Source organism: Bemisia tabaci, unplaced genomic scaffold, assembly GCF_918797505.1.
Source record: "Bemisia tabaci unplaced genomic scaffold, PGI_BMITA_v3".
NCBI lineage: Eukaryota > Metazoa > Arthropoda > Insecta > Hemiptera > Aleyrodidae > Bemisia > Bemisia tabaci.
This window is the reverse complement of record NW_027311758.1, coordinates 35978-48829: the sequence shown is the minus strand read 5'-3', so window position 1 is coordinate 48829 and position 12852 is coordinate 35978. Positions and strand designations below refer to the sequence as shown.

Below are 12852 nucleotides of genomic sequence, written 5' to 3'. Positions count from 1 at the left end.
ATAACCAGTATACGTACACATAGAGATCCCTTTTTAGATGTGCCGAGCATGTAAGTAATTCGATTTTTCCTAAATTGTTGGTTACGTTTCTGTGACTCTCAGATGTGTGTTCATCTGTGTGTTCATCTGTGGCTACAGATGTATAACCACCCCATTTGCAAGCTGCCAGTCTGCATTTTGTTTTTTCTCGCATACGTTTTGGGCCTCCTTAAAGATGCTAAACATAAAAAGAATGTCCGTGCGATGTGTTTTATCTAGAATTGTTGTGTACAGTTTTATTAATGTTGTTGTTGTTCCCATAGCACCAAAAGAGGCCTCCATGGAGGTGTGAAACATAGGCGAGAAAAAACAAAACGGTGACTTAAAGTTTGGAAATAAAGTATGATGATCACATTACCACAGCTGTCATTACACAACGAATTCTTTTCATATTTTTACGAACAGTGCATAAATAGGTTTTATCGCTGAGGATTTCTTTTTCCACTTGATGGCGACAAATCGCACTTAATCATACATTATGCTCATTTCAAAGATAATCATGTCGGGGGTGGAAGTGCCAAGTATGACTAACCGCGATTACCAACGTTTTTAAAGATATTATGGCCTGATGATGGCCACTGTACTGGTCAAAAACCTGTGATAAATTGAAAAAAAAAAATCCTCAGCATCGGCCGACAGCCCCCTTAGGTAGTTAAATCTGTTTATGCACTGTCAGATCAGTTTTTGTATGATAGAGGTAGATTTAACTGCACTTTAGATTCCAATTGTATCTGCAAAATATGTACCAGGTGTTCCGGAGCACCCATCCATTATCTCTTTCTCGAAAACAGCCGAAAATTGAGCTTCCAGGTGAAAACTTTTCGAGGCCTCCCTACCCCAAAGAATTCAACGAAAATATTTAAGCCCCCCAAAATCCCATGGGGGGGGGGACTGTAGGGAGTACCCCCGTTTCTCCCATATTTCTAATAGAAAGGGCGTGTTTTGACTTCGAATTCGAATTTTATGGCCAGAAATTAGAACTTTTTGTTTCATTAACTTTTTCCCCAGACAGGGTTGCCAGCGACCGGGAAAAGTCAGGGAATTTCGGTGTTGGTCAGGGATTTTTCTGCTTTTTCGTGGAATTAGGCGCGGACGGTCTCGGGCTCGCGTTGCGGGATCAACTGACTACTACGTTCGATTGCGGAGGATGGTGGCGCTCTCGCTCGGCTTCGCGAGGAACTACCGGCATACCTACATTCCGACCATCGCGTCGCGTCGGACCTGCGCGCGCGTGTGAGGGAGGGTGTGTGCGCGTGTGTTTACGTTTGTTCACATAACCTCTCCATTGCAGTTTTTCAGGATCTCTATCAACAATTTATTTTTTTGTAAGAAAGTCACTCAGTCATTTTACTTAACATTTTTGTTAACAATATTATTAAATTATGAAGCACATTCAGTAAAATTGTCTTCATGCCACTAGCATTTCTTTGCCTTGAAAGGGATGGAATGCCAAAGGAAATTCTGAATCACTGATTCTGAAAAGTGTCCCTCTTGCACCTTAATCCTTCATTGCTGCTCGTGGTAATTGGAAAACATCTTCTGAAACCTCAAGGTCCAATCTTAATCGCCAAAAATATTTTTTGAAATACACCCTAACCAAGCAGTGTTCTGTACCTAGCCCTTGCATTGCAAATGTGCATGTTAACTAACTGCTAAAAATTTAAATAGTCGAAAATAGCTCTCATTTTCACTTTAACAGACTGCGTCAGATCCATACTCAGAAGTCAGGGAAAAATATTGGAAAGTCAGGGAAAAGTCAGGGAATGGAAGAAAATAATTTGGCTGGCATCCCTGCCCAGAGCCCCATTTTTTGGAGGTACAGAACATTTTCGGGGTATTTTTTGGGGAACTTTCAATTGGGCACTGTAGGCGTTAAAATCCTCCCGAGAGAAGAGATCAAAACCTCTTTGATGATGTGACACATGACCCCCATTGACCCAAATTTATGAAAGCCACGACTCCCCGAATATTTTGGGGCCTTGAATGGCCATATTCCCATATTTTCGAGCAGTAAGGGCATTTTTTGACTTCAGATTTGGATTTTACATGATGAGTTGCGTAGTATCACTACGACACACTACCTTTTTACCCCAAATTACCTCAGGGCCTCTTTCCAGTTTTTTCCTCCAAAAATATACTATAAATGTACTTTGCCCAGGAAAATGGGGTCGTAAGGTAATGGAGGGCAAATAGGCCGTATGCCTTGAAAACTTTACGTAACTTTTTGAGTAGCATCCAAATCTGAAGTCAAAACACTCCCTTGTTATTTGAAATTTTCGACTTATGGCCTTCCAAAGTCCTAAAATTTTCGGGGGTTTGTGGCCTCCATAAATTTAGGTTAACAGGAGTCATGTGGCACATCAACAAAAAAGTTTTGAACTCTGCTCCTCGGAGATTTTTAGTGTTTTTCCGAAGAAAAACACTATTGCATGATGATCTACCCATGATGTCGGGCCCATACCCAAGACCTTTTGTAGAGCACTGATCACAGGTCGTTGATCACAAAAGTATATGCCATTCAAATTCATAAATAATGTTGTTTTGTTCATGAAATTATAGGTCCTTAAAAATGTATATACAGGGTGTTCCAAAAGTCCAGCCCCCCCCCCCCCCCTCTAACTTTTGAACGGTTCGAGATAGGAAAATGAAACTTTGGGAATGTTCCTATCTCAAAAGGGACCATCTTTTTTTTTTTGGGAAGGTGTCAAAATTTTGTTCCTCCCTAAAGGGGGGGGGCGGGGCCCCCCAACGTTTTCTTTTCAAATGATATCTCATATCTTGTGATACCTCATTCGAAAAAGTAATAAAAAACTATGAAGTTTGGCGCAAATTGCAGATCAATATCTTAATTTTTGACCGAGTTATGATAGGTCAAAGGTCAAATTTGACCTATTTTCAAAAAATCATAACTCCAGTTCAAATAAATTTATGACCGAGTTATGTCAGGTCAAAGGTCAAATTTGACCTATTTTCAAAAAATCATAACTCCGGTTCAAATTATCGTATAGAATAAATAAACGGGAAAATTTACCAAATTGTGTTCGCTTTTAAGTAAAAATTGCAGAAATCATTTCGAACTAATTTTATGGGGGGGGGGGGGGGGGGTTCGGACCCCCAAATACGTCAATTGAAAGGTCATTCACTTTTCCCGCGAAATAAGCCAATTTCCCCTAGATATGTCTCCACATCATCTCAGCAAGATCAAAATCAGTTCAACATAACGTTGGCAAGTCCCCAAATTTCGGGAAAAGTTCAAAATAACGAAAAAGGTGCTTAAATTTGATCGTTTAAATCTCGTTTTTTTGAACTTTTCCAGAAATTTGAGGACTTGCCAACGTAATGTCGAACTGATTTTGACCCTACTGAGATAATGAGGAGGCACATCTAGGGGAAATTGGCTTATTTGGCGGGAAAATTGAATGACCTTTCAATTGACGTATTTTGGGGTCCGAACCCCCCTTCCCCTTAAAATTAGTCCGAAGTGATTTCGGCAATTTTTACTGAAAAGCGAACACAGTTTGGTAAATTTTACCGTTCATTTAAATCTTTACAATAATTTGAACCGGGGTTATGATTTTTTGAAAATAGGTCAAATTTAACCTTTGACCTATCATAACTCGGGCAAAAATTAAGATATTGATCTGCAATTTGCGCCAAACTTCATAGTTTTTTATTACTTTTTCGAATGAGGTATCACAAGATATGAGTTATCATTTGAAAAGAAAACGTTGGGGGGCCCCGCCCCCTCTTAGAGAGGAACAAAATTTTGACACCTTCCCAAAAAAAAGATGGTCCCCTTTGAGTTAGGAACATTCCCAAAGTTTCATTTTCCTATCTCGAACCGTTCAAAAGTTAGAGGGGGGGGGGGGGGGGGCTGGACTTTTGGAACACCCTGTATATACATGTTCAAGGACCTATAATTTCATGTACAAAACAACATTATGTATGAATTTGAATGGCATATACTTTTGTGATCAACGACCCGTGATCAGTGCTCTTCAAAAGGTCTTGGGTATGGGTCAGACATCATGGGTAGATCATCATGCAACAGTCGAATTTAAGCACCCCTTTATTTTTTTGAACTTTTCCCGAAATTTGGGGACTTGCCAACGTTATGTTGAACTGATTTTGACCTTACTGAGATGATGAGGAGGCAAATCTAGGGGAAATTTGCTTATTTCGATGGAAAATTGAATGACCTTTGAATCGACGTATTTGGGGGTCCGAACCCCCCCCCCCCCCCCCTAAAATTAGTTCGAAGTGATTTCTGCAATTTTTACTTATAAGCGAACATAATTTGGTAAATTTTCCCGTCTATTTATTCTTTACGATAATTTGAACCAGAGTTATAATTCTTTGAAAATATGTCAAATTTGACCTATCATAACTCGTCAAAAATTAAGATATTGATCTGCGGTTTGCGCCAAGCTCCTTAGTTTTTTATGGTCTTTCGAATGAGGTATCACAAGACAGGGGTTGCCATTTGAAAAAAATAAGTTGGGGGTCCCCCGCTCCCCGCCTCCCTCTGAAGGGGGAACAAAATTTTGACCCCCCCCCCCCCCCCAAAGATGGTCCCCTTTGAGACAGAAACATTCCCAAAGTTTCATTTTTCTATCTCAAACTGTTCAAAAGTTGGGGGCTGAATTTTTGGAAGACCCCGTACATATGTATGTGTGTGTGTGAGGGTGTGTATGGTTGGTTGGTTGGTAGATACGATGTATGAGTGTATGCATGTATGTATGTATGTTTGTATGGAGAATTTAGTACCTGGAATGTTGAACGTGTTCAATTTTGGTCGTATGGGGATCAACCAAGTGGATCAACTAACCACGTATACAGGTCGCAGAAACTCCGCAATCGCCAGCAATCTGCAATCGTTTTGCGAATTGCATAGGCCATATGCAAACTGCCAAGGCAATTTGCAAATTGTCTAGGCATTTCGCTAGCCGCTAGTGATAACTAAAAAATGTAAAATATCATGGTAAAGAAACAACGGAAACAGTCTTAAGTTTACCTTGTTGTGGAGATGTTTCAGTAGAGTTTTGAAATGAGGCAGCAGCTACACCTTGGTTGGTAGTGGTTGCGCGGATGAACTTCCAACATTCGAATTTAAATATTATTACCATTTTTCGAGTTTTTACAGCGTTATATCTCGCTAAATTTTAGCTCGGCAAGTATTTAAAAATATTTTAAAAAAATTATAAAAACTATTTGTTTTGACAAGTCAAAGAAGCGTGACAACGACTGTTACATTTCACGTTGTGCAACAAAGTGCCGTGGGCATGTGTCGAGAGCGTTGTGGACAGGGTTCATGAGTTAACGAGAGAGCGCGAGGAGCGCGGCGGCGGCGGCGGCTCCGTCACTTTTATATTTCCCATTCATTCTCATGGCCCGAGCACTAACGAGCACACCACATCTTTTCCACCTCCACATAGTTCTGTTTGATAGAAATACGTCCAAATATTCCGCTGCCACAGGACAAAATGAACTCTTGGGAACCATTTTCTTGAGTTTTGACTGGGCATCCACGCACGCAACATATTTTCGATTTCTCGGTTACACCTTTCGATGGATCCCTGGGATTGTGAATGCCGTGACCTCCCATGAACAATTTTACACCAGGACCAGAGAGAGGCTAGCTCCGTTTTAACTTCTGCGACAAATTCCTTGCCACAGCCGGTGCTGCAATCTCCTACTTTTTGTTCTTTTTCCCATTTACACTAATTATTTTTTGATTCATCACTTGCGGCTTGCGAATTGCAGATTACCGTCTACTGCGGATTGCCTGCGACATTCATACGAAATCGCATAAACCGCCAAAAAGGGTTAAAATACCAATTTTTAAGTTAGTTTAGGTCAGGTTTTCTCCATGATCACCAACTGCCGTGGGATCAACATTTCGTGTATGTATGTATGTATGTATGTATGTTTAAAGGTGCTCCAACAAACTTGGGTCATTAACACCTCAGAGTGGAGATAAAAAAAAAAAAAAAGTAGTACTACAGATTAAAAGAGAGGACAAGGAAAGAATGAATTAAATTAGGTGATTAAGTCGTCTGAAAAAGGGAGGGATTTGATGAGAAAATTTTTGAAAGGATGGTATCGAAATCAGAAGGAGGGGGGGGGGGAATTTGGATCTTAATTGTTGGTAGGTAGGACAAGATACTAAAACATGTCTGACTAAGAGGGGGATATTACAGAAGAGGCAAGTTGGAGGGGGACTTTCTCAATTAAGTACTGGTAGGTGTAGGCAGTGTGCCCCATGCACCAAGTTTTACTTGACTCACACAAGTTAGACCACAAAAGTGAGGATATTGGATGTTGGAGGATTCTTATATCGGCAGTAAGCAGTTCACTTATGTTGCCAATAAACCACTAGACAAGGTACAAATTTTAGCATTCTGATACATGTACCTTAACCAAAATTTTGTGTAGAACATAATTCGCGCAATGAAAATTACTGAAATAAACTCCTAATCAAGATATTTAATGTTTTTTGGCGGGCGAATTCAAACCTCCCGCTCATGAAAACGCAATGGTCTACGTGAGTCTAAGCGTGCTTTAAATGTTACCATGACAGTCTATGCGATACAAAAATATTGCAACCTCAATCATAATGGCCTGGCTCAGCTGTAGCAGGTTGTTTATAGTTTGAACAACAAAGGGTGGGCAATAAACATTGCTTAATTGAGAGGCCTGCCGAAACCGTTGTAGTACGCGATTGGACTCACGTAGAGTGTTGAGTTTCTTGTAACCTGGCAATTCAAATTTCCCGTGACCAATGTAAATTAAAAACGTTAATATCTTAGTTAGAAGTTGTTTCAGTAATTTTCGATGCAAGAATCGTTTTCCACGTAAAATTCTGATAAAGAAACATACATAAAAAAGCTTAACTTCATGCTTTGTCTAGTGGTTCATTCGTGAAGATTTCTATTTTAAGTATGTATTTCTCCGAGGAAAATTTAAATTTGACGCAATAGATTATGAGAGGGGGCTCGAAAGTGGGGGAGGTCAAATCTTGTTCACTCGATAGCTTGAGTTAAAATCAATATTTTGAGCTGAAATTTTTATGGGTGATAGTTCTCCCCTGGAACTGGTTCGGTATAGAATTTGAACGAAATCGGCCCTGCCGTTTCAGAATGGCGAGCTTGGAACATTCATGCCGGGCGGAGGAGTGGGCGGTCGCACAGTGGGTCATGGTAAGTGATCTATCTATGGACAAAATGTCATCAATTTAACTGTAATAAGTATTTTCTAAATGAAACTTATTGGTAAATTCCAAGACTCCAGCTCCTAATTCGGGAAATACACTTTGCTTCCCGCGATGGATGCGTGGGTCACAAAAAAGAGAAACGACTGAAAAGACGCGCACGTCTCCAAGGGGCCTTGGAGGCGGAGCCTCCCCCCCCCCCCCCCCAAAAAAGGAAGCGGAGTGGAGTGGCGGTTTTGTTTTATTTTGAAAATCGGATCATTTTAAAGCCTACAGTGTCCAAAAAAATATTGTCCAAAAAATACACCGCTACTCAAAAAAATTGAAGGTTTCGGGAATAAGCCCGTGAATAAAAAACTGCTTATTTTTAGAAGAAAAATTCGAATCCGTAGCCCTAAATTACCTTTCCTATCTGAAATATGAGAGAAGCGGGGGCTATCACTCCTCCCTTATGGGGTTTTGAAAGGCTGAAGATATTTTTATTGAATTGGTTAATTTACTCCGAAAAGTTTCCACCCCGGAGTTCAATTTTCGGCTGTATCCAATTAACAGATAGTGGACGGGTGCGCTGGAACACGCGATTTATTTGATGTAGAGTTGATTCTGATCCATATTTTCTTTTCGCTCACAGTTTGAATATCAGCAAGCACAGTTGGAGGCAGAAATTGAAAACCTTTCATGGAAAATTGAGCATGCAGAAACCACTCATCGAGGTGACCTAGAAAATCAAATAGACATTGCCGAAAAGAGGAGAACTACTTTATTGAAAGATTTCTTTGAATCTTGATAGGACTCCTCGTCATTGACTGTTGAGTAATATTTATTTATCTATGTCTAGAGAAAACAAAATTTGATGTCGCTCAGTTTTATTCCAAAGCTGAATGAAGTATTTAATAAAAGTATTAAAAGATCTGGCTATTAAACATTCTGCAAGTAAGAATCACAGTCTTACTTAAATTGTAAGGTGTTTACAAAAATATTCAAAATTCCCTCCCTTTCTTTCAACAAAAGCGATCACTCTGAGCCAATCAGAGTGCGGTATCTCGTGTTTTCGCTTGTCATTCCTTCCTCTTTCTTACAAGTCAAGTTTTGTTTCTGAAAATGTAAGTTCGTTTTTCCCTTCTGAAAGGTGGCCCTTTTGGGTCACCAAGTCTTCAGTCAAGTCTCCAAGTCAGAGTTGGCACCCCACGTTGGGCGCCATCTTTGAGACTTGGAGCCCGGAAAAAAAAAGAAGTCCGTATCTCATGCTCATTGAACTTGCGTGAAGGAAGGGAGCTCAGCCTGGAAGAGAAAAAGAAAGAACACAGAGTTCTTGATTAATCAAAACCTCCAGCACCTGAAACGCTTACCGACCGGCAAATACATGAAAGAAAAACTAAATGGTTGCCAAACAAACTTACACTTACAGAATCAAAACTTGATTTGCAAAAGTGAAGATGGAATGACAAGCGAAAACACGAGATGACGCTCCTGCCACGGTCTTCCACCCTGATTGGGACAGATTGATTGCTACTGTTGAAAGAAAGGGAGGGAAATTTGAATATGCCCTTGACCATGTCACAAAATCTGTATCTTGCCATAACTTTTCAGTTCTTACTTGAGTGCCCAGGCTATGCAATTCAGCAAAAAGATTAGAATATCCATGGAATTTTTAACTGAAAGCGCTGATATTGTGCGTGCATGCTCTGTAACATGGTTGTAGTGCATTTTAAGAAGCAAATAGTATCTGTAATGAGCTAAAGAGCTTTATGCCAAAACGGCATTTTTCGCCCCCCCCCCCCCCCCCCCCGGAATTTCTTCAACCTTTGTCTATCCCTTACTCATACTTGAGCGCTTCTTTTTACCAATGGGCCTGTTGCAAACTTTTGCTAGAGCAAAAATAAGAGTTGTTTCTTATAGATAATGCCTCAAAAATCACGATGAGCGCATCGGCAAAGTCTGAAATGCACTCATAACTTCACAATCTGCGTAAGAAATTTGCGTTTTTTTAAGCTTCCCGCTTCAAAAACGATACTACGGCATAGGTGAACATTTTGCTAGAGGAGTCGCTCCATCGTCGGCGATATTCATCATGGCCGACGCTTGCACGCAGTTCCGCGCGTAATTCAAGGAGAGTTCAAGGTCAATCAATTTGGGCGTGGAAAATATGAACGTTAACACACCGATTGTTATCTGGTCTAATCCAGTTCAGGTGTTATCTCGTCCCATCAAACGTGTTTTGGCGGATTGGCGTCGGCTATGATGATTATTGCCGACGATGAAACGACTCCTCTTACAAAATGTTCACCTGTGCCGTAGTATCGTTTTTGAAGCGGGAAGCTCAAAAAACCGCAAATTTCTTACGCAGTTTGTGAAGTTATGAGTGCATTTCAGAGTTTGCCGATGTGCTCATCGTGATTTTTGAGGTATTATCTATAAGAAACAACGCTTAGTTTTGCTCTAGCAAAAGTTTGCAACAGGCCCATTTTCAGACCCCCAAAAAAATTTGGGGGAGCGCTAGCGGGGGTGGAAGTCAAAACCTGTGAACCTTGTTATCTCTGGAACGAAGAAAGATATCAAGGTCCGGTTTGGACGAAAAATCGTCTAAAATTGCATAATTTAAGACTCAAGGTCAAAATCCTGATATTACATTTTAAAGTTGACAAATGTACTATTTTCAGTTTTTGAGTCGAGAAAATTTCTCTTAAACAAAAAATTCACAAGGCACTCATTTTTTTATTTGAACCAAAACCAGTTTTTTCAGATAGTTCGTCTTTTTCCACATCCAACGAGTTGTCTACTAGACTGAGGAAATAAACTGTTCCGGAGTTTTGAGCAATTGAAGTTTCCGCTCAACGCCCGCCGACCGATTTGCGCGCGCCAAAACATGGTTCTAAAGCTTGATTTGGGTGTTAATAAATCAGATTAAATGTTCAAACCGTGAAAAATACATTTTTAGGGATTCTTAAGGGTCGCTCAAAAAGAAAGGCCCATCAAGTAGCACTACGTAGAAAAGTGAATATTTGAAAGTATCTGTAACTTTTGAACTCAGCGACCCTCAAGAATCCCTCAAAATGTATTTTGCACAGTTTGACCATTTAATTTGATTTACTTAGGGTGTCCCAAAAGTACTGCACGTTTTTTTTTTTTTTCGGGCGAACGGTAGTAGATATCAAAATGCGGTTTGTGTAGACTTAAAGTCCGAGTGATTACCGACAAAACAAGATAGATCCGAGCTCTGCAAGTCAAAAATTGACCAAGTTACAGTGTTTTGAAAATGACATGTCCAGGTGACCCCTCCAGGATTTTTAGCTTCTTTTCTAGAACAAAATCAAAGAATTAAAGATTCAAGTGGTTTAACAAATTAATTTCACAAAATCTTACCAAGAGTACTAGCATTTACTCTTCTTCACTGGACGACTGGACACTAGTTTCCTTTTAAAGTACCCTCTTTCACTTTCCACACAACGCTGCAACTGTTCTTCCCACTTCTGCAAACATGTTTTTTTCAAAATCTTCTTTCCTGAGGTTGTTCAAGAAAGTTTCAACAGCTCTTTTTATTTCGTTAACGGAGGTAAACCTCTTGCTTCGTAAGCCCTTCTTTAACGTACGGAACAACCAAAAGTCGCAGGGTGCGAGGTCCGGGCTGAAGGGGGGTGCGGAAGACGGACAATCCCGTGTTTATCCATACTCTTTAGTGCACTGGACCGTGTGGAGGCGGGCGTTGTTGTGGTGCAGGAGCCTTGTCTCCTTCATCTCTGGCCGCCTCTTGGCAATGTGCTCACGTAGTGTCATCAATACCGAGCTGTAGTACTCCTTAATGATTGTCTGCCCAAGAGGGACAAAATGTTGATACACCATCCCTCGAAAATCAAAGAGTGCAATAAACTAAAAATCCTGGAGGGGTCACCTCGACACTCCATTTTCAAAACACTGTAACTTAGTCATTTTTTGACTTAGAGAGCTCGAATTTGTCTTGTTTTATCGGCTATTACTCCGACTTTAAGTCTACATTAACCGCATTTTGATATCTGCTACCGTTCGCCTGAAAAAAAAAAACGTGCAGCACGTTTGGGACACCCTATGTATTAACACCAAAATCAGACTTTGGAACCATATTTTGGCGCGCGAAAATCGGTCGGCGCGCGTTGAGCGGAAACTTCAATCGCTCATAACTCCGGAACCGTTTATTTCCCCAGCCTAATGGACCACTCGTTGAATGCGGAAAAAGCCGTTTTTGCCTAAAGCTCTTAGGAAGAAAAAGCGCATTATTGATGAGGTGAAATCCATCAAATGAGCATAGTTCAGTGAATAAATTGCATAGTCCTTGTGAGAAAGGGATAAAACGAGTGAATTCGACTAAAAAAATGGTTAGAAATGCATCTGGTGTCATCCATCATATCCTCATCTATTACCCCAATACTTACCTCCTCTTTTTTTTCCAAAACACTAGATTTCTATTTTGTACACTCAATTTAGACTTATTTAGTTCCTTGAAATGACAATGAGTCTGTTGCAAGCAGCAGCCACAGTCCTATCGAAAGTTGCTTTTCCCAGAAAATTGCACAAAAATCGTAAATGAGCGCAAAAATCACTCTTTACTTTATAATCTGCGTAGGTAAAACAAGAATTTTTCAGCCTCCTGCTTAGGAATTTCTCAGTAAAGCTTTCCATACTCAAAAGGAATGAAGTTCATATGACATTGAAAAAAAATTGCAACTGTTGATGACAACAAAGGAGTAACAGTCGAGGTGTTCTTTTGAATGTGCAATGATAACTTGACAGAGTGTAAACTGTCACTTTGACAGATGATTAGTCATCCCTGGCTTTGGACTACATCCGCATGCTGTGCAAAAAAAAATATTGCAGCAAAGATCTAATTTAACACAGATGAGTCACCTCGACTTTGCAACTCTGCACAGTATCTAACATGGTTGCTGCCATGACATAGTTAGGAGAAATCAAGCTGAGTGCCTGCAGTAAGTGAGTTATGCTAGCAATCTAAATGTTATTCTTGTGGATCTTGAAGTAGTATTTTTTATTTTACCCTTTTTCAGATAATTTTAGTTTTTACTGCAATGAGGAAGGGTCTTTAGAATTTCCCTGCACATGACATAATTATTAGGCCTGATCATTGTCAAAGTCATGTAAAAATCTGGCCTTATGACTGAAGCAGCTGATTGATTTGGAATATGTTATGCCCAGTTAATATTTTGTTACCTAAAAATAGAGCTTCTCTTCATCTCTGAGTAATAATTGTTTATTTTCTCTTGTGTCTCTGTGGGGTGTTCATTTGCCATCGTTTACAAATAAAGCTTGAGGCTTAAGCAACTGAATCTTTTGCTGTGTGTGCGTTTCCATTTCTATAGTCAGTGTGGATCCAATTTATTCATGGACCAAGATTTACACTGAGCATAGGTTTCTTGTACTCACATTGATTCATGAATATTTAGGTTCCAATTTCAGCCACGTTTTCCCCAAAATAACCCAAGTGAATTCAATAAGTGAGGCCCCAGTATTGAATGGGGTTGTTGCATGCATTTCTTTTAATTCAGTTTCTAGAAGTTGGTGGTGTGCTGATTGTTAAGGTATTTTTTTAAAAATTTTCTGATGATTGGAACATG

The 12852-nt window shown here is 40.0% G+C and overlaps 1 protein-coding gene across 4 annotated transcripts in view; it reads left to right on the top strand.

The window, feature by feature from the left end:
- The window catches only part of LOC140225868 (potential E3 ubiquitin-protein ligase ariadne-2-like), a 37971-nt gene extending 25407 nt beyond the window's left edge, over positions 1–12564 (top strand). For 3 of the 4 annotated variants that reach the window (XM_072305849.1, XM_072305851.1, XM_072305852.1), the window contains exon 8: positions 7881–12564. In XM_072305849.1, coding sequence (XP_072161950.1) covers positions 7881–8036 — 156 coding nt within the window. In that variant the 3' untranslated portion in view covers positions 8037–12564. The remainder of the gene's footprint in view (positions 1–7880) is intronic. The other variant, XM_072305850.1, reaches the window with a different exon arrangement.
- The last annotated feature ends 288 nt before the right edge of the window (positions 12565–12852 follow it).